This window comes from Mauremys mutica, unplaced genomic scaffold (genome assembly GCF_020497125.1).
Source record: "Mauremys mutica isolate MM-2020 ecotype Southern unplaced genomic scaffold, ASM2049712v1 001353F_np12_obj, whole genome shotgun sequence".
In the NCBI taxonomy this organism is placed as follows: Eukaryota; Metazoa; Chordata; order Testudines; family Geoemydidae; genus Mauremys; species Mauremys mutica.
Genome location: NW_025423171.1, coordinates 11,496 through 34,084, shown reverse-complemented (window position 1 = coordinate 34,084; position 22,589 = coordinate 11,496). Strand labels below are relative to the sequence as shown.

At 44.0% G+C, this 22,589-nt stretch overlaps 1 protein-coding gene across 1 annotated transcript in view; it reads left to right on the top strand.

Annotated features, from left to right (window-relative positions):
• Window positions 1-22,067, top strand: part of LOC123358046 (teneurin-3-like) — a 49,586-nt gene extending 27,519 nt beyond the window's left edge. Inside the window, exons 3-8 of the mRNA XM_045000840.1 lie at window positions 4,997-5,207; window positions 6,515-6,709; window positions 9,157-9,357; window positions 11,051-11,230; window positions 14,666-15,004; window positions 22,021-22,067. Of these exons, the coding sequence (XP_044856775.1) occupies window positions 4,997-5,207; window positions 6,515-6,709; window positions 9,157-9,357; window positions 11,051-11,230; window positions 14,666-15,004; window positions 22,021-22,025 (1,131 nt within the window). The 3' untranslated portion in view covers window positions 22,026-22,067. The remainder of the gene's footprint in view (window positions 1-4,996; window positions 5,208-6,514; window positions 6,710-9,156; window positions 9,358-11,050; window positions 11,231-14,665; window positions 15,005-22,020) is intronic.
• The last annotated feature ends 522 nt before the right edge of the window (window positions 22,068-22,589 follow it).

The window sequence follows — 22,589 nt, the reverse complement described above, 5'->3', positions numbered from 1 at the left end:
TCGGCAGGCTTCGTCACCCGAACCTGCAATCGCTGCATCTTACAGCTTGGTTCCTGAGTGGTTAACCGACGCAGAGAGGGATTGCTCCGCAGCGGTGCAGCAAGTTCTGCTCGAAAGCAGGAAACCTTCAACACGAACTACTTACCTCGCCAAGTGGAAGCGCTTTGCCCTCTGGTGCGACCAGAGAGGTATCAACCCTTTCTCGGCCCCCATCCAGACTGTCCTCGACTACCTTTGGTACCTCAAAGGTCAAGGTCTTGCAATCTCGTCCCTCAGGGTGCACCTGGCAGCGCTGTCAGCATTTCGACCAGCTATAGGAGGTCGCTCGATCTTCTCCAACCCGATGGTATCACGATTCCTTAAAGGGTTAGACCGTCTCTACCCGCAGGTGCGTCCTCCTGCTCCGACATGGGATCTTAACCTGGTCCTCGCCCAGCTCATGGGCCCACCCTTCGAGCCCCTCGCTACGTGCTCTCTCCTCCATCTTACCTGTAAGACGGCCTTCCTCGTGGCGATCACATCCGCCAGACGGGTCTCAGAGCTCCGCGCCCTGACGGCGGGTCCCCCGTATACCGTCTTTCACGGGGACAAGGTGCAGCTCCGACCACACCCGGCCTTCCTCCCCAAGGTGGTGTCGGCCTTCCATCTCAACCAGGAGATCTTCCTCCCGGTCTTCTTCCCGAAGCCGCATGCCTCGCCTCGGGAACAGCAGCTGCATACCCTCGACGTCCGCCGAGCACTCGCGTTCTACATCGACCGCACGAAGCCTTTTTGGCGTTCGTCCCAGCTGTTTGTGGCAATAGCTGACCGCATGAAAGGCGAGCCAGTTTCCTCGCAGCGGATTTCTTCCTGGGTGACGTCCTGCATCAGAACGTGTTACGAGCTTGCTCGCGTTCCCCCGTGCCGACTCACCGCACACTCGACGAGGGCACACGCCTCATCGGCCGCTTTCCTGGCCCATGTCCCCATCCAGGACATCTGTCGAGCGGCCACCTGGTCTTCAGTCCATACCTTCGCTTCCCACTACGCGTTGGTACACCAGTCTCGAGACGACGCAGCCTTCGGCTCTGCGGTATTACACTCCGCCACGTCTCATTCCGACCCCACCGCCTAGGTAAGGCTTGGGAATCACCTACATGGAATGGATAGGAGCAATCACTCGAAGAAGAAAAGACGGTTACTCACCTGTAGTAACTGGTGTTCTTCGAGATGTGTTGCTCCTATCCATTCCAATCCCGCCCTCCTTCCCCACTGTCGGAATAGCCGGCAAGAAGGAACTGAGGAGCGGACGGGCCGGCTGGGGTATATATCCGCCGCCATGGCGGCGCCACTCCAGGGGGCGCCAGCCGGCCCGCCGGAGTTGCTAGGCTAAAAATGTTCCGAAGAACCGTGCACGCGCGGCGCGCACACCTACATGGAATGGATAGGAGCAACACATCTCGAAGAACACCAGTTACTACAGGTGAGTAACCGTCTTTTTCATTGCAACCGGAAAAAAGACCAGGAGTACTTGTGGCACCTTAGAGACTAACAAATTTATTTGAGCACAAGCTTTCGTGGGCTACAGCCCCACTTCATCAGATGCATGTAGTGGAAAATACAGTAGGAAGATAGATATATACACAGAGAACATGAAACAATGGGTGTTACCATACACACGATAGCGAGAGTGATCAGTTAAGGTGAGCTATTATCAGCAGGAGAGAAAAAGAACTGTTTGTAGTGGTAATGAAAATGGCCCATTCCCAGCAATTGACAAGAAGATGTAAGGAACTGGGGGTGGGGAGAGGGATAAGCATGAGGAAATAGTTTTACTTTGTGTAATGACCCATCCACTCCCAGGCTTTATTCAAGCCTCGTTTGATGGTGACCAATTTGCAAATTAATTCCAATTCAGCAGTCTCCTGTTGGAGTCTGTTTTGGAAGTAACCAGAGAATCAGTATGTTTTTATTTAAGGAGACTTTAAGGATAACAAAGGACTTTGATGGCTTAAAGCAAAACTGAATGTAGAGGGGTAGGCAGATCATCCTGTTTATACTCAATAAAGCTAATTAATTTATCCTCATAGGAGGAAAACAAAATGAAAGTATTTTTAGCACATAAAGGTCATTGTCCAGTCTATGCCCTTTCACAACCCCACTCCTAAATTTATGAAGCAGTCTTGATAGGATTTAAGCCACATTACTCCTGTTTGCTGGGGATGGAATGAATAATGACATCCATATGCATGGCTTTAAAAAAATTCAACCTCAGAAATACTATCTATATAATAACATCAATCTTTATTATGTTATAGTTCAAAATGATTAATTATACTGTGCCTGTCGGCTATCAGCATACTCGTTGTGGTCAATTAAGGAGTACAATCCTTAATTCCCAGATCAAAAATGTGTTCTCAACTGAGATTGTCCTACAACAAGAAGGGCCCTTCTGAAGTAATTTGAAAACCATCTCGTATTGTCCATAAATAACCAGCTAAATCTCAGAATGGAGATCTTTTTCTTTCTTCTTTCAGTGATATTCGGTATTGGGATTAGATAGAAGAGTCTGTGAGAACTTGAGGGGGAGAAAAGGGACAGTTTTTGACTCTTTCATGAATTAAGATAAATATTTAATTCTCTGACAAATGAGAGCATTGAATGGTTTTAAATTAGCAGTGCTTTTCCAAAATAGTTGCATTAGTTTTCATGTGGGATTGGTTGAACATTCAAGGTGACAGCATATCAAGGTACTAGTTTCTGCCCATAATAATAATGTAAGTTCTACTATGGTTGTTGAGACGTAGCTGAAAGGAAATTGGCTTCGGTATTGGTAAAGGCATATGATCTATGCATTTCTTTTACATTTTGAATGGTGTTGGGATAATTCAGATTTATTGCAGAGCAACATTCTTAAAATATCATGTGTTTTTAACAACCAAGGAGAGTTTCAGGAGAAAAGGATTCCAGTGCTTAGATCCTGTCCAGAGATGAAGACTATCCTGTTCTATGCCATTCAAGGAACTGTTTCCGAAGGTCACAAGTCAGTACATAAACCCATTGAATCTCCAGTCTCAATAACTGACTTTATCACAACTTTGGTAAATAAGTGGTTTCATACACTGGCCTTTACCTAAACAGACCTTGAATGAAATACCATTTGAGTGATATCTCAAATATATGGGAAGATAGAAGGTTTATATATAGTAGTTCACCTCACACAGTAGACACATCAGAGTAATAATGAAACTGGACTGAATGTGGAAACCAAGTTACTCTTTATTGTAGGAAACAGTGATTCTTAAAGTTAATAGGTGGTAACTCTTTGTTATATAATATAATCTTTACCTGGCAAATTCAGAAAAGAAATCTTTAGCGATTTAGGGCCAGATCCTCAGGTAATAGAAACTTTCAGTCTAGGTCCATGGACTAGATGGAGCTCTACCAATTTACACCAGCTGAAGATCTGACCCAGGGTTTCTCCTCTGAATGTGCAGAGTTGACCAAACAGCTACCATTAGTGCTCACAGGCATTTTGTGGATAATCTTATATGTGAATTTAAGATGATAAACCTCTTTGTCTCCAGTGCTTGTGGCAACTCAGATGTTATATTCCCCCCCGTAGTTGTTGCTATTAATAAAACAAATTTTAAAATGTTGTGATAGCTTTTGAAGAGAGTTTTAATCTGAACTACAGTATTTTCTGTCACTGCCTTCTGCAGTTTTAACCTGTTATACTTTGCATTTGGTATTTGGTTTACTTTGTACAAAAGAAATGCAAACTAGCATGTTGGGGGGAGGGGTAGCTCAGTTGTTTGAGCATTGGCTTGCTAAACCCAGGGTTGTGAATTCAATCCTCCTGAGGTCCCCTCCAATTCTCCTGAGGTCCCCTCCAATCCTAATAATCTGTGATTCTACAGAATGTAAGGCTATATTTTCTGCAGTAGTATCTCTATTGAAGTCAGTGGAATTACACCAACAGAGAACATACCTTGGATTGTGAAACAAAAGAAGCAGCAAAGGGTAATGGATTGGGGCAGGATATTCTTATTAGTTAATTTATATGGCACAGTCAATATGGAATGAGTCTTTCACCTGCAGGTGGCTAGCTCAAATCTGCAGATTGTGACTGCAAGCTAACCTCATCTGACATTTTTGTTCTGCAAATTAATGTTAAATGAATTGGTGGTCAGGTGTCAATATCACATGATAATTGGCATTACTTGGCATTCTCCTTAGAAATCTCATCAAGAGGAGTGAAAGAACGGACAAACACTGGGAGCTTGTCTACATGGCTCTGCAGTTTGGACTATGGCAGGGCGGGGGTGGGGGGCGTGAGACCTGTAGCACACACTAGCATGTTGTGCTGTACCTCCCCCATGTGGATGCTGCAGTTGTAAACTGAAAGGTATTTCATTCACATTAACATAGTCCTTTAATTCAGGGGTTCTCAAACTGGGGGTCAGGATCCCTCAGGGGGTCACAAGGCTATTACATGGTGGGTCCTGAGCTGTCAGCCTCCACCCCAAACCCCGCTTTGCCTCCAGCATTTATAATAGTGTTAAATATAAAAACCAAGTTTTTAATTTATTGGGGGGGGGTCACACTCAGAGGTTTGCTATGTGAAAGGGGTCACGGGTACAAAAGTTTGAGAACCCTTGCTTTCGTTTATGCCAGCAAGCGTCCACACGGGGGCGTTACAACACCACATGCTAATGCAGGCTTCAGTTCACACCCCCATAGTCGAATTGTGGGGCCATGTAGACATAGCCTGAGATTTTATCTTCTCTGTTCTAGAAGGGATCTCTCCAGGTCAAGCTGAATGCATATTATATGAGATTGTGGAGAAGTTTGCACTGCCACTCTCTGTACTATTTGTTCTGTGAAGGAATATGCAACTGCAGTTTCTGGGGCTGGCACATTTCATAACTGCTAAATTATAGAAAAAAATATGCAAACGGTAACTAAAAAGAGCAATAAGTGGATAATAAACCCTTTGCACATTCCTCCCTTGTAGTATGACTTTGTGGAACTCCTTGATGGTAGCAGGTTGATCACAAGACAACAGCGCAACCTGCTTGAGTCAGAGAGAGCAGGCCAACAGACAAGGTCTATCAGTCTCCATGAGGCAGGTTTTATCCAGTATTTGGATTCTGGAATCTGGCATCTCGCTTTTTATAATGATGGGAAAAATGCAGAGCAGGTGTCTTTTAATACCATTGCTATAGGTAAGCACAATCTCCGAAGTTTTCACCAAACGCTGCAATCTGAGCATTCTGTTAAAACCAGAGATGAGTTTTCTGAGTTAAATACTCTGGGTTGTTTTCACTAATGTTGAATTTATTATGTTTTTTTCATCACTCAACAAAAGATATAGAAAATGTATTTTAATAGTTTAGTAATTGAAGTATGAAAGCCTCCCATGATGTGTGGTTCACAAAGGACGATGCTTTTTTGAAATGTTCATTAAGTAGCATTAGGCAGTATTATGAGCATAAAGTAACTATCATTTTACTGTTTAAATCTTGAGCTTCTTGTTCTAACAAAGTGTAATAGGATACCACAAGCATTAATTACAGGAAATTAGCCACTATTTACTTACAATCACTAAACAAACAACATACATGGTTCTGTAAGTACCTTACCTTAATTTGCTGTCAGTAACTAGTGGTTTAGAAGTTTAGAATGAGATGATAGACACCTTCTGTTGTACTTTAGTATTATGGTAGAAGTCTGGATGAATTTTTGTTCTTACTCTTTCTTTCAGAGTCTGTAGTGGAATCAGGGCTGGCTTTAGGCCAATTCCATCAATTCTCCTGAATCGGGCCCTGTGACAGGGCTGCCTGGGGAGGAAGTGGCTAAGAATCCCTTCCCTGGCCAGAGGCACTTTTTTTACTTACCCAGTGGCGCTCCAGGTCCTTCAGTGCAGCCGAAGACCCAGAGCGAGTGAATCATAGAATATCAGGGTTGGAAGGGACCTCAGAAGGTTCTAGTTCAACCCCCTGCTCAAAGCAAGACCAACCCCCAGACAGATTTTTGCCCCAGATCCCTAAATGGCCCCTTCAAGGATTGAACTCATAGCCCTTGGTTTAGCAGGCCAATGCTTAAACCCAAGGACCCACTGCTGAAGTGCCACCGAAAACTTGGAAGGCCACCTATGGAGTACAAGCCCCAAGTGTGTGTTGTTGTTTTTTTGGTCATCCTTGCTGGGGCCCTGTCGAAACTGTTCAAATCGGGCCCCGTACTTCCTAAAGCCGGCCCTGAGTGGAAAGCCACTGAAATTGCCATGGAAATGGAGAGTGTGTTTCTGAATCATGCCATTGTTTTCCTGGATTTCTGGGCCCTGATTGTTCAAGAGGTATCTCAACCAAATTCTTTTCTTACATTAAAATAAATAAACTGCAGAAAGACGAGTCATTACTAATCTACCAAGGAAAAGAAACTGGCATGCAACTTGTTTCATACATGTTCCTTTTTTCCCAAAGCTTGACTGAAAAGAGTTTTGTTAATTCTTCTGTCGTGTTTTATTTCACAGCAGCCTGCCCAGTATTGTGTTGTGGCAACGGGCAGTATTCCAAAGGGCGCTGTCTCTGTTTCAGTGGTTGGAAGGGTACAGAGTGTGATGTGCCTGCCACCCAGTGTATTGATCTTCAGTGTGGGGGCCATGGGATCTGTATCATGGGTTCTTGTGCCTGCAACTCTGGGTACAAAGGAGAAAACTGTGAAGAAGGTAAATGAAATATTTACCCAGGCATCTACAGTAATGTCCAGTGGTGAGCTGGAGCCAGTTTGCACCGGTTCGCGGGAACCGGTTGTTAAATTTAGAAGCCCTTTTAGAACTGGTTGTCCTGTGCGGGCTTCTAAATTTAACAACCAGTAAGTTGAAGTGACCCAGGAGCATAGCTGGGGGGGAGCAGGGGGAGCGGCCGCTCCTCCTGAGTACATTATCCGACCCCCGTGGGTGCTCCAGCTCCCCGCCCCACCCCCCGGCCCTAGCTCACCTCCACTCCGCCTCCCCCCCGAACGCTCTGCCCCGCTTCCTGCTTCCCCCATGCCAAGCTTGCAGCTCCCCCTCGCTTCCCACGAATCAGCCGTTCGTGCGGGAAGCCTGGGAGGGTGGAGAAGTGGGGCGGCAGCTTCGCGCTCAGGCCCAGCGAGGCAAAGATGGAGCTGAGGTGAGATGGGGCAGGGGGGCTGCCCACGCCGCAGCAGGTAACCTGGGGGGGGCATGCAGGGGAACCGCTTCCCACTCCAGCTCACCTCTGCTCCACCCTGGCCTCCTCCCCTGAACGCTCCATCCCGCTTCCCCCATGCCGAGTTTGCAGCCCTCCCCGCTTCCAACTAATCAGCTGTTCGCACGGAAGCCTGGGAGGGCGGAGATACGGGGCGGCGGCTTCGCGCTCAGGCCCAGTGAAGTGGAGACGGAGCTGAGGTGGGGAGACCACTCGTGTCACAGCAGGTAACCCGGGGGGGGGGACGCAGGGGAACCGCTTCCTGCTCCAGCTCACCTCTGCTCTGCCTCTGCCTCCCTGGGCCTGAGTGCAAAGCCGCCACTTGCTTCTGTGCCCTCCCAGGCTTCCCGCGTGAACAGTTGATCTGCGGGAAGCAGGGGGGCTGCGAGCTTGGCCTGACCCGGTGCTCCAGGCACTCTGTGGCGGCAGCGTGGCCCGGCTCCAGCCGGGCAGCATGGCTGTAGCACCACTAGCCACCTCCAGGCAGTGCGGTAAGGGGGCAGGGAGTGTGTGTGTGGGGAGGAGGGGTTGGATAGAGGGCGGGGAGTTCGGGGGGGTGGATAGGGGTTGGGGCGGTCAGAGGGCAGGGAACAGGGGGGTTGAATGGGGGCAAGAGTCCCGGGGGAGCAGTCAGGAAGGAGGGGGGGTTGGATGGGGTAGTGGGAGGCAGTCAGGGGCAGGGAGAAGGGATGGTTGGATGGGGCAGGGGCCATCAGTAATGAGAGGAAGGGTTGGATGGGGCGGCGGGGGGCAGTCAGGGGACAGGGAAGGGGGTGGAGGGGGCAGGGGTCCTGGCAGGGCCGTCAAGGCTGTGAGCTTGGCCTGACCCGGTGCCAAGGGGAGTGGATGGGACAGGAGTCCCGGGGAGTGGGAACGGGTCACGACCCCCTTGTGGGGAGGGAGCCAGTTGTTAAGATTTTGGCAGCTCATCACTGGTAATGTTTCTAAAATTTCAGATTACAACATAGTGGGTCAGATTTTTCAGCTGGTGTAAATCAGCATAACACTATTGATTTCACTGGAGCCATGTCAATTTGCACCAGCTGAAAATCTGGCCCAGTGAAGCCATGTGCTGGCAAATTGTTCACCTTATATTAAGCATCCTAAAATATTCTGGTTGCTAGATATTTTGCTTTCAGCAGGTTTTGTCTAATAATTTCAGCATATTAAAACTAGATTTATTTTATCTGTCTGACATCAGCTAAGAGGGAAGCACTAGAAAAGCTGACTGTTAGAACAGACGTGATTTTTCACATTGTAGAAGAAATTGTTACTCTATTGCATATGGTCTTTCCCACCAACATTTTTATAAAGACTTAACAGTTGAAAATGCTGATTGAAATGCATCGCATTGAAAAATTATGCTTTTTTTTAATTTTAGAGATGTATACGTATTCATTCTGGTGTGCTGTAAAGTGGAGGTCATTTTCTATTTATTTTTTTAGGAGGAAAAAGCACCATTTCCCCTCCTCAATCAAATTGATTTTATGGGGCTGGGAGGGATAATTCAGTGGTTTGAGCATTAGCCTGCTAAACCCATGGTTGTGAGTTCAGTCCTTGAGGGGGGCCATTTAGGGATCTGGGGCAAAAATTGGTCCTGCTAGCAAAGGCAGGGGGCTGGACTCAATGACCTTTCAAGGTCCCTTCCAGTTCTAGGAGATTGGTATATCTCCAATTATTATAATTATAAAGCAGGTGGGCTAGAGGCCACCTCAGGACTCATGAGTTCTACTCTCTGTTCTTCCACTGACTCATTACATAACATTGTGATTTGCCTCATCGCCTCATATCTCCATTTACTGTTTGTTGTTAAATGAGTGTAGTACTGTTTACCTCACACGAGTTTTTTAATTAATTCAGAAAGTGCTTAAAATCCTTGGATGATAATTGCTGCTATTGTAATTGTTAATAATAACATATTAAAGAGTATTTTTTTTCTCTCCAGCTGATTGCTTAGACCCAGCCTGTTCCAGTCATGGTGTGTGTATCCATGGAGAGTGCCGCTGTAATCCAGGATGGTGTGGTAGTAACTGTGAAATACTGAAGACAATGTGTCCAGACCAGTGCTCTGGTCATGGGACATACCTTCAAGAAAGTGGTACCTGCACTTGTGACCCTAACTGGACAGGTGTAGATTGCTCAAATGGTAAGGATTAAAAACATTCCCTATGTGTAAAACTCGAATATCTTTTAAATTAATACATAATCTTGCATTATTGTGTGTCGGAGAAAAACTTAGTTCTTACTTTTTGGTTGGGTGCAGCAAAGTCAGATACTTTATTATTTCAAGCAATTGCATAGAGGGAGGGAGTGCGCTAGGACACAGGGTTTCCCCCTCCTAGGCAGGTCTCTCTCCAGGTAAACAATTCCAGCAGCATTTATACTTTTTGTTACAGACAATAATAAGCAACAGCTGCATTTTGTTTATACGTAGGCCATCTTGATATCTTATTTTTCTCACTTCTATTTAGACGCCAGTCTGCATTCCTCATTATCGACACAAGGTCGCAACAACTTCTCACATAGTTCTTTCCCACTCGCCTCACACAATCCTCGCTTCCCCAAATCTCACGTTATTAGGGTTACAGCTAGTCTGACTCTTGCTCTACTTCCACATGTGTAAGAACCTAATCCAGCTGCCATTGAAGCTAAGTCTTTCTATTGACTGTTGTGGGAGCAAGATTAGGCCATATATCATGAGTGAAACATTCAGAACAAATGACCTTTTATAAATATTTGAAAATCACACAGTTTCTTCACTCAGATATTAATTGAAGGCATTTTTTTGCTGGTGGTTCAAAGAAAAGAACAAAATGTTATATGTACCTTCTGCATTTAAGATCTGTACTGAGATATTCATCTACATATTTAGAACTGTGTTAATGATGCATCCAGAAAGACACCTCTACTCCGTTATAACGCCACCCGATATAACACGAATTCGGATATAACACGGTAAAGCAGCACTCCGGGGTGGGCAGGGCTGTGCGCTCCGGCGGGTCAAATCAAGTTCAATATAACGCAGTTTCACCTATAACACGGTAAGATTTTTTGGCTCCCGAGGACAGCGTTATATTGAGGTAGAGGTGTATTTCCATTTGAAAAATCTGTTTTAGGTGCTTGGAGGGGCCAGTCCTGTAGATCTTGTTCAGGCAAAACTCCAACTTAAGTTAATGAAACTTTTGCCTGAGTAAGGACTGCATGATTGGGCCAACAGTTCTAACAGGTAAGGCTTTCTTCACGGCCAAAACTTGGCACATTTAAGGGCAGTCGCTTATCTTAGATACATTGGTATAAATTGAGATTAATATATGGAATTACTATAATTTAGATCAGAATCTGAATTTTAGTCTCAGTCTGAGAGCAAGGAGAAAAGCCCCTTTGCTAAATTGAACTTTTGTTCAATTGTAGATTTTTGCCTATAATGTAAATGACCTGCAAGGTACATGGTACATTTAGTCACTAAAACTATGCAGGAAATGTTAATGGGTTTAAATGCATATAATCTAAGCTACAAATGGTAACCCTTAAGAAATACGTGCTCGCAAAAAATATAATTGGAAATTACTCAGAGCTAACTGACAGAAGACTTGTGGACACTTGGGCATTACTAAGTCTACTGGGTAACTAATTAAACATTAGCAGAGATCAGATTTCATATTCCGTATTCTCTTGGGTCCAACCTGAAAATGCTTTTAGCAGTAAATTCCTTTGATTTAATGTTCAAAGATTTTGCTTTTCTCCTTCATATGTTGAATTAAAATGTAACGCTGCTAATTAATGTGTGCTCTCCTCTCATTCTTTCTCTCTTTTTCTCCCATCCCTCCTTTTAAATACAGAAATCTGTTCTGTGGACTGTGGCTCTCATGGTGTTTGCATGGGTGGAACGTGTCATTGCGAAAAAGGTTGGACTGGACCAGCCTGCAATCAAAGAGCCTACCACCCTCGCTGTGCTGAACATGGAACCTGTAAAGATGGGAGGTGTGAATGTAGCCAGGGGCGGAATGGCAAGCGCTCTGGTAGGTTAGCTGGGCTTTAATATCTGTCTTCAATATAAAACTCCAAAAGCTAGAACTCCTGGCCTTTTGTGCATCAGAAATGTAACACTTTGAAGCTTGTTTCTTCAAACGGAATATTTGCACCTGTCAGTCTGGTGCAAGAAGTTCCCTTTCAGTCGTTGCCTGTACCTGCCTCCTGTAGAGGAGAAGCTTACATCGTTTTTAAATCTGTAAATATGTCGGCTGATGTAGGCTTTTTTATTTGTATGTGCTAGTTTTCCCAAAGATGTGCTACCTTTTTACTTTTCCCTTTACTGAGAAGGAAGCCCAAGAAACTTACTCTAACCTGAGCCCCAAAATAAAAACACTTACCAAGGTGGTAAAGAGATCTGACTGCCCCCCCTCCCAATTATCCATTTTGTTGACATAATGAATTTCTACTTTACAGTTGTACAAGATATTTGCTAAGCAAATGACTTTACATTTCAAAGCACTTCAAATGACATATTCAAAAGAAGCAGTCTTCATTAATCTTTGTGTGTTTCCATAATCAAAAATGTTCTCTCCTTTAGAAACTCCTGTACTTTTATCACTGAATTATTTACACCCTATATATTCCATATAACAGAGACAAAAAGCAAAGTGTGTGACCCTTTCCTTCAAATTATAGGAAGGATCATTCTCTTTCCTAGAATTTCATTAATGTGTTTCTCCAGAAACTTGCCACGGGCCACATTCTGCCTTTGGATGTTTACTTTTCCAATTGCACAGAATTTGACAGACATCTGGGGGCAGTGAGTAAATGTGGGGATTTGTGTGTGTGTATATACCAAAAAGGGCAGAGGAATTAGAAAAAGGGGAAGAAATGTCATCACAGAAAAGCAAGTGATACTATTCTTTACTTGTCTTACCATAGCACTTTGGAGCCCTAGTCATGGACCAGGACCCCATTGTGCAAACACAGAACAAAAAAAGATGGTCTCTGCCCCCAAAGAGTTTATAATCTAAGTATAAGACTGATGAATACAGACAGATATGGGAGTACTAGGAAGCAATGAGACAATATGATGAGAAATTTTTGATGAAATTGCAAGTTTGGTTGATGATAATAATAGCGTTGATATAATGTCCTTAGACTTCTATAAGGCGTTTGACATGGTACCAGGCAATATTTTGAGTAAGAAACTAGAACAATACAAAATAAACTCGGGACACACTAAATGGATTAAAAGCTGGCTAACCGATAGATCTCCAAATTTAGTTGTAAGTGGGGAATCATTACAACAACGTGTTTCAAGTAGTCTCCCTCAGGGATTGGTTCTTGGCCCTATGCTGTTTAACATTTTTATCAATGACTTGGAAGAAAACATAAACTCAGCACTTATAAAGGTTGCAGATGACACAAAAAATTGAGGAGTGGTAAATAATGAAGAGGACAGGTTGCTAATACAAAGCGATCTGAATTGCTTTGGAAGCTGGTTGCAAACAAAAAAAATGCCTTTTAATACGGCCAAATGTAAAGCCGTATATCTAGAAACAAAGGCTGTCGGCCATACTTACAAGATGGGAAAGTCTATCCTGAGAAGCAGTGATTCTAAAAGACTCAGGAGTGATAACGAATGAACATTAGCTCCAAGTGCAGTGTGTAGTAAGAGGAGGCCCTAAAATATAAACCTTAGTATCAGAGGCCTGGTATGAGGCCTGAGGCCTAAACTAAAGTAATGGTCTAGACTTTGCTAACATAAAGCAAAGTTAAGCTGTGAGCCAGAGGCAGGCCCTGCTCACAGAAGCTGGCAAGGAAAGGGCTGATGCTGCAAAAAGATACGTACCTAAAAGGTACCGAACACTAGATATCAGAACATTCACATACTTGTACATTCCACACAGATAACAAGGAACAAGCTGACCCATCCCAATGACAGGGCCAAGAGGGTAATATAATGGATAGAGTTGTTTTGTTCAAACCAACATGTACAAGGTGAGAGGCGGCACCTTACTACGTAGAGGGGTTGCACCTCATACGTCAGGAGTGATGTGTAACTTGTTTGTACCTGTGTATAAGAATGCACCCTTGGGGCGGTGTCTTTGTCCAGCCAAGGGGGCAGTGGAAAGTCCCGCCACTGACTGAGCTGAGTCCATTGCCAGGGGGCACGTTCTCGTAGTATGCCCTGTAAAGTAAAAATCTAGAGGGAACTATCATTGTGCTTCATTTGGCAATAAACCTGGCCGAAGTGCCTTCGTACCTTACTAGACTCTGTCGTCGTTGGGGGTTCTCTTTGGGTCTGCTGTGTCAGCTATCTTCGAAAAGCTGGGACAGCACACAGGGAACACACGCATGCAGCTGAGTAATATTAACAAAAAACAGAGCAGAGCACCACACCAGTAGCATCTAACAACACAGTGCTGTGGCTAAAATGGCTAATATGATCTTTGGATGTATAAGGAGAGGAATATCGAGTAGGAGTAGAGGAGTTATGTTCCCTCTGTATTTGGCACTGGTGCAACTGCTACTGGAATATTGCATCCGGTTCTGGTGTCCACAATTCAAGAAGGACGCAAATTGGATAAACTGATCAATTGGAGAGGATTCAGTGAAGGGGCACAAGAGTTATAAACAGATTGGAAAATATGCCTTATTGTGAGAGATTCAGGAAGCTCAGTCTGTTTACCTTAACAAAGAGATGACTTGATCACAGTTTATAAGTACCTACATAGGAAACAGAGAGAGACAAGGTAGGTGAGGTAATATCTTTTATTGGACCTACTTCTGTTGGTGAACAGGACAAGCTTTTGAACTTCATAGAGCTCTTCTTCAAGTCTGAGGAAGGTAACCAGAGTGTCTAAGCTAAATACAAGATGTGATAGGTTGTTAAGCATAAGTGATTCACACATGCTGTAGGAGACCGCTTAAAATGAAGTATGCAATTAACACCTCTGCTGTTCCAGAGCAATGGAAGGTTAGCAGGGTGTGTTACAAATTGTCATAATAAGCCATTAAACCAGTGTATTTAAGTCCCTGCTTTTTAGTGTCCTGCAGTTAGGAATTTAAATGCCAGGCTCATCTTTTGAAGATATTATACAGGTTTCCTTTGAGGATGAGGACTGAGAGGTCAGACATGGAGGGATTGCTTTGTGAAAAATGTTTGCCCATAAGTGAATATGGATATGAATATGAACATTAAAATTGATCTTTAAACCTTTTTAAAAATCAATTTCTGCCAAATCTACTTATAAGTGTTTGGTATTGAAGTACATTGTTCAGTATGGAGGAGCTGGTTTTCCTCTTCTGAGCACCAGTCCCTAAAACCTGCCTCCAGGGAAGTATAATGCAATAGAGTAATGAACTAATTATGTTTTTGAAATGAAATGCAAAAATTCCAGCTGAAGGTAAATACGTGCCTTTAGATTTGATACTAACGTTGAAACTCAACTATCATAACATTTCTTTGTTTTTAGGTGTCTTGGCTAAACCAGTTGTTGAGCCACATGTAATGGCAGTTTGGGGGAAGAATGTCACCCTGAAATGCATAATTGAAATAAGTGGAACAATAACACAAATCTCATGGGAGAAGATGCATGGTAAAAGTAAACAGACCATTGCTGTTCATCATCCTAAATATGGGTTTGCTGCTCAAGGAGAATACCAAGGAAGAGTGTCATTTAAGAACAACTCACTTACTGATGCAACCATCACCCTACACAATATAAGCTTCTCTGATTCAGGAGAATATGTATGCAAAGCAGTTACATTCCCGCTAGGAAATGCTGAGTCATCAACGACTGTAACTGTATTGGGTATGTTTGCTTCTTAATTTTATATTTGATTATTTTACCCCCCAAAACCTCCACAAAAAGCTAAACAAACTTCATAGGACTTGGCTATATGGAGACATCGTGTGTGGCAAGCTGGGGTCTGAATCTACAGCACCATATCTTGCCACATAATGATTGGCCGTGTTTACCTTCCTGCTGTGTACTGAAAGTTCAGTAGTGGGGTTTGACAGATGTTTCAAATATTGTTAGCTGGCTCCAGCTTTGTAAGGAAGTGATTGAGTTTCTTAATGCTGTGACTTACAGAAGTATACAACTTATTCTTCTGACTCAAATTTTCTTTAACAATCCTCTTGGCTGACCTAGAAGACACCACAGAGCAGGTGTTGTAATGCAGTATTAGTTGATTCATGATGGTTTTTGGTTGACGTAGCCACATCCACAAGAGGACTACAAGCCTTTTGATTCAAAGTCATTCTTAGTAATTTGGGGATGACTTACATATTTTAAATCAGAAGATCCAGGCACTCTGTCAAATAATCCAAAAGATGAGACTAGTGCGTGCATTTCTTTTTTAAAAAGTTGCTTGGGTCTTAAGTGCAAGAAGGAGAAGATAAACATTGAGTGATGGATTTAATATACTGGACAGTGCTTGCTGAGTGAAGAGATTCTTTGTTGGGTCACAATAGGCTGAGATGAAATTGTAGCTACTTCAAATGTTTGACAAATATGTGCTAAAATAGTGCAGTTAATTAAAAATAAACGTTCACATTCTAGTATGTTTAAAATAAACTGCACATGAATGGGAAAAATTGCAAGCATTTTTATTTAGAAGCTTTCTTCTCAAATTTTAGAAACAATTCAACTAAAGGCAAAAAACAACAAAACTTGTTCTGAAATTTGGAATAAATAATGTAGCTGTTGACTTAAATGGAAAAATCAATATGTAATTTAAAGGAGCTCTGTTCAGGATGTTTCAGGTGTATTGATCTGATGAGATACTAAATGACTATAGAAAGGCTGTTGATGGTGAAATAAGTAAATGGCTACGTACTGTTTTAAAAAGAAATGTAATGGCTCATTAAAAGATTAGGGAGGGTAGTCCAGCAAATATGAAGTAATTCATTTTTTCCAAAAAATTAGGTATTTAAGATGGTTGAAGTAAAAACTTAACTGGGGCCTTATCTTACTAATCCATATTCTTATGTTTTCTCTTTGATATTAATGCCATTAACAGTGGTTAAAACGAGTTTAGTTTACTTACAAATTAGTAATTGTAGCTAAAACTCTAATGACTAGAGATACATGCATGCTTGACAAAGCCCTGGCTGGGATGATTTAGTTGGGGATTGGTCCTGTTTTGAGTAGGGGATTGGACTAGATACCTCCTGAGGTCCCTTCCAACCCTGATATTCTATGATTCTATGCATGGAAGAAAAAAGTGTAGACAAACCCTCACCAATCTGAGGTGAAATGATGCATTGTTTCCATTCTGTAAGTAATTTTGCTTTTGGCAGTAACAGCATTTTTGTAAAAAAGACCAGCTGTACTTAAGCAAAATAAAAAGATTTGATGATGGAAAAATTCCTGAAAATAGCTGAATAATATATCACTATTAAACATTTTAAGCAATAATGTTAGTTTTAATACACAGGGACATGTTTGGTTTGGCAATGACTATAACATAGCTCCAGAATGAATTTTTTTGAGTTCTTGTCTCCCAGTTACTCTAGCACAGTAAGTCCTAGAACTGCTTCTGTGAAATATGCGCTGCTACTTTCTACAGCTTGGATTCGAAACAACGTTTCTAGTTCCTCAGTTATTTTTCTTCTGTAAAGAATTAATTTAAAAGGCTGAATGAGTAAAGCATTCCATGTTAAATACGGCACAAAAGAATTGCTTGTCAACTGTAGAGCTCTGGGGGTGAGGGGAAGAATGGGGCACCTTGAAAAATAGTTGGATATGAAGCAGTTGTTTGTTGTAAGGACAGAGAAGGGCATGATTGTGGCTTAGATGGTGCATTGTGGAATACCCATGAAACAGATGTTGTGTGGGTAGAAGGTCTCCAGGACTATAGTAACATGACGAACAATATGCAGTTTGAGTTTAGACCTGACACAGGTCATGCTACATTTTGACTTTAACCTGTGGTCAAAGGGGAAGGTTTTTGGGAGGTGTGAACTTGGGAACCTTTGAGTTGAACAGTAAAGTGAGATGTCCTTAAATATTGGTGGAGTTAAAGTATGACCATGTGTTGTCAGACAAAGGAATCTTCTCCAAAGTCCTGTCTTATATCAGGAATCCTACTTCAGTTTCCAAACAGGCTGTGATAAGTGCTTGACTCTCTCAAGTGCTAATTTGTATAGCTGCTGCTCTTAACCTCATGTGTTATAATGAGTTATCAATATTTACCATCCGTTCATCAGTTAGGCAGTGTCTGATCAAGTCTTGATGTATTACTGAGCTCTGTTCCTTCCTCCCCTTGTCTGTGTGGACTGCAGAATAGTCTATTATTGTCTAAGCCTTAACATATAGTGCTTTGTTGCTATTATTTGTTAGGTGAGTTGGTTAAATTGCACTGTAAGCCCCTCAAGCCCCTCTCTCAAGAATTAGCCATTTAAGTGTCTCCCATGCTTTCTTTTCTTCCTCAGGTTTCCTGTAGGCTTCATCTTGAGCAAGATGATTCCTAGCTTCAATTTTGATACTTTCTTGAGGAAACCTCTGCCTCAAAAGTGTTTTGTCTACTTGAAATGTTAGTTGCCTCACTTGAACTGGATTTTACCAAATCATTGAGTTTTGACTTGAGCTGTTTAGTCCTGTTAAGAAAAAAGAGATGTCACAAATCTAGTAGTATTCAATGGATCCGAAAGCTTAAAAGCTGTTAAAACTGTAAGGGATTTTAGAAAATAAGTGATAAGTATAAAAGGAATGCTTTTGTCTTGTAAAAAAGATATATGTGGCCTCTATTTGATCTCAGTGAACCATAAATTCCATATACATTTCGTATATATTTACTGCTTTGAGCCATTCTGTTCATGGTTGTGTTGTCTTGTAGCTTTTCTTCATCTCTTTAATTTCTGTGATGGAAGGTATTGCTGTTAAGATGCAAGCATATGGAAGATAGAGAAAGATGTATTATCAAAGGTGTTCACTTTTTTGGCAATGTGCTCTTTCAGACCCAGAAAGCAACAGGTTCTTCGAGTGATGATCCCTATGTGTATTCCACACATGGGTGCACATGTGTAAATATTTTTTTGTCATTTTTATAGTGTAGTTTAGTATCAAACATCCTCCCTGGTTAAGGGACACAATCCCTTGTCACGCGGGGAGGATGCCAAGGATCCCAGGTTTCAAGAACTGTCTCATGCTCATTTATTTTTCCATTAGCGATAAGTATTCATAGTGCCTCTACTGCCTAATTGAGGCACACATTTCGGTGAAGTGCAGCATCTGTAAGGCCTTCCTACCCAGAACTAGAGTAGCCTATGAGCCCCGTCTCTGCGAGTTCCGTATAGAAGAGGTAATGAGGCCCCTGGTGCACTCAGATCCTGGCCAAGGAGACTGCCTCCATTGATATGTAGTGCCCCTCTGAGCACAAGCCATTGTGTGGACCTGCTGGCACTGAAGCCTAAGGACAATCCCCACCACTAGAATAAGAAAAACTCATGGGCATAATAGCACCCAGTGGACTGCTGAAAAGAGATTAGTTCCCTCCCCTACCTGTACTAGGTCAGGTGAGATGCAGCACTTGGATCCAGTGGAACCAAGGCTGAAGGCCCCCCCGGCTGGAGGGTAAAGCAAAGAAGAAGCAGGATCTGTTGGTACCAGTGGTGACCTCGGTACTGGCACACTTAGAGCATCAGTCTACAAGCATAGCTCTGGATGCTCCATCAGTGCTGCCTCACCAGCGTGCTGACCCAGGTCCCTTTGGAATCTCAATGGGCACCCATGGACTCGGGATGTAGAGACTTGCTTAACACCAGAGGAGATATTCCTGCTGTACCTGCAGTGTCCACTCCTCATGGGCCCGTCCGTTTTTTGGGATGACCCCACACCTGAGGATGAACTGCTGTTCCTGCTGTGGGAGAGGCCCCTTTCCCGTCCATTGGACTGAGCTCTCCAGGTACTGACAGTCCTGCCGTTTCTGACAGAACCATTATCCAACTCAGAAGTCTCAGGATGTAGCCCCATCAATATTTCCACTGCTCTGCAGGAGCCCGGACATGCAGCTGAAGCACCCTGATCTGCCTGGCTATGACATTCTCCTCTTCTTCCCCTCCCCCCGCCTCCCAGGAAGCCTGGTACCGCTTCCCCGTGGGCTCTCCCAGATGGATGGTCCCCTCATTCTGACCCTACTGGAGCCCATGGGACCTGTGTACCACAGACATCCAGCGCCATTGCAAGGATCTTTTCGCTCCTGCCAACCAGCTCTGTTGGTATACGACGAGGAAGACGGGTAATCAGTACCACCAGTTCCAAATGGAGCCTCCTTGTCACCAGAGGAGGTGGTCATCCTTTTGCTGCTCTCTCTACCGGATGACCACTGACAGTACCAAGAACTTTTGCAGAGAGTGGCTACCAACTTAAAAATTCCACTGGAGGAATTCCAGAACCCCCAACATAGTCTCCTGGACATCCTTCAGCCACAGAGAGAGTGCATGTGGCCCTTCCTATAAACAAGGCCATGCTGGAACCAGCCCAGCTGGTTTGGCGCACACCAACATTGTGCCCCCACCCCGAAAAGAGCTGAGAGACAGTACTTTATGCTGGCTAGAAGGACCGATTACCTAGTCACGCACCTGTCTTCTAATTCACAGCATGTCAGCACCTGCAGTACAACTTCACCATGTGCAGTAGGCTGGCAGAGCTTAAGTACAAGTGCCCTGCAGATGACAAGGCCCAGCGCTAGGCCTTAGTAAATGAAGGAAAATTAGTGGCAAAGTTGGCCCTCCAGCTGACACTGCATCCCCCTTCTGTGCAAGTGCACAGAATTCATGTCCTGCAGATTTCTTTGCTTCCCCGCAGAAAAATGACTTTCTGACAGGGAAGCAAAGAGAAGCTGCAACAGCAGTCACAAACCACTCCCGTGCTCCGCAGGTACATCATTTCGGGCACCCAGAGCAGCCGGTGGAGAGGTAAATCCCCACAGGGTTGGGGACACTCTATACAGTGGCTCCAACCCTGAGCTGGGATCTGCTGCTAGTCCCGGCTAGGCTGGAGACAGGAGAGGATGGGACTTTCTCTTCCCCTGCATGGAGTGTCTGGAACTGTCTGAGATCCACCCCTAGAAACCTCCCACCGGCTGCCGGAAGCTCAGCATCCTCCCCTGTTTCCTACCCCCATCACTCCTCAACTGTGAGGGGAGAGGTCACTACAAGGAGCTGCTCCCCCATCCGCCCAACCCCCTGTGCATCCAGACCTCCCATACCCAGATACCCCCTTTAAGCCTCACCAGTACACCCAAAACCCCCTAGCTCTCCATACGCAAACCTCACCGTGTTGGACTTTCTCAACCCCTGCATCTGGAGACCCCTGCCTCACAGAGGGGAGATAGGCAGGGTCCCAGGGTGTTTCTGGGGCAAGCCCAGGCCTTGTGCTGTGTCAGGGACAGGTGTAGCCTCACCACTGAGTCAGTGTCTGGAGGGTGGGGGAGCTGCAAGGTGATCTCCTACCTTAATGCAGCCAGTGGCCCATGCTCCCCGCTGCTTTGCGGGATCCTCTGCATTTATTTATTGACAAATAAAACTTGCAGAATTTTAAAATACTGTGTGCAGAATTTTTAATGTTTTGTCACACAGTGCCCTCAGAAGTACCCATTCCTTGGCCACCGGACTCGTGGCTTCACTCTTCTCGTTCCCGAGAGAGGTCCAAAACACCATCAAGGATTTCCATTTAGAATAAGCTGATCTTTTCAGTGATAAAACGAAAAGTGCATTCTCTGGGATCCATGTCACCAACAGTTTTCAGGAGCTCCTTGCCTTTCTCATGAGGATCACCAAGGGAAATGCTTTTCTGTTCCATCTTTTCTGCCTCAAGCACAGGAAGAGTCTTTCTTAGGGCAGAAGCAGACAGGTTGGACACTCTGCTAACTAATATCTCCTTATCTTCACCACATGAGGCTGTGATGCCTCCCCCAACTTCTCTGACAGACTGTGCCAAGCTGTTTCAAGAGCTAATTGAATGAATTGCCTAAGTCAAGATCTACTTAGAGTAGGCTGAAGAGTCCCATCATAAGCTGTTAGACATTCTACACATAGCAGTCTTCTATCAAACAGCATTGCGAGTAAATGAGACTTTGCTAGATGGTCTTGGAACGTTCCAATAGACCCCAGCGACGATATCAACAACATATATAAATGTGCAGATTAAAATTATTACATTTAGCCAATAACTCAATTTCTGTTTGCATACCCTCTGCCTAATGCCTTGGTTGTCGAGAAATGGGTTTTGGAGTTTATAACCTCAGGCTATTCCAAACATTTAATCTCCATCTCCCCAGCTCACCCTCCTGCCTCGTTCCTTTTCAGGGACCCATCTCATGCGCGTTTGCTGAGACTAGAAGTAATTTCTGTCATATGTAGGGGTTATAGAAGCTGTTTGAGTCCAGCTCAGAAGGAAGGGATTCTGGTCCAAAAAAAACCCCTCTGGATGGAGAGCAATTTATTTCCATCTCCAGCCCTTAAACACCTTTGTGCAAATGCAGAAATTCAGGATGGTGACACTTGCTGGTATTTTCCATTGCTGTATTCTAGGGATTGGTTTTTAGGTTTGATCTTGAGGATGAGAATTTTTGCATCATGATTTACCCCTCCCATGGGATGTTTTCTTTGTTTAATAGTCAACCAGGATCACTTGCAGTATTGTGCTTCCCATCAGTTCCTTCTGCTCGGAGGGTATTCTTGAAGGCCCTGGTAGTAGTAGCTACTACTTCATTGACCTGGGATAGTTGTCTTTCCATTCCTTCATGGTTGTCTGTTCAATGGACACTCTTACAGCAAAGTTGTCTCTATAGTAAAAACAGCTGTGTCCCTTTTCCACAGGTTAGGAGTTGAGCTAAACAAACAAACAAACAAAAATCCACTTTGACCCCACTGCAACTGGATTCATAGGATCTTCTCTGCGTGCCATAAAAGCCAAAGCTTACCATACCAGGTACAGATTTGATACTAACAAACCACACTTATTTGAATTAAGTCCACAGACTGTCAAGAAATTGTCTGGTTAAGATACATGGCAGCTTGTAGCTTTTGTGACGCAGCATGCCAAGTTACATTGTGTCTGCTTGCAAGGATGGCTCAGAACAAGTGCAGTCTAGACAAGATCGTATCTGTCCCTCATTGAGTATTGGGTTGACTCGGGTGGTGGAAGGACCTGTCCAGAGTATGTGCAGGAGGTCCCTTCACCCAACCTCCTGCCATTACTATAACTTCAGATTATTCCTCATGAGGTGCGAAGCACATATAGGGGGGACACTGCTCAGCACAAATGGTGTGCCCAGCACTTGTCTCCATATCAACTTCCTGGAATTAAGAGCAGTCAGGAATGCCTGAATACACCTTACTCCCTTCCTCGGGAACCAGTCTGTCACGGTCATGACAGACAATGTTGC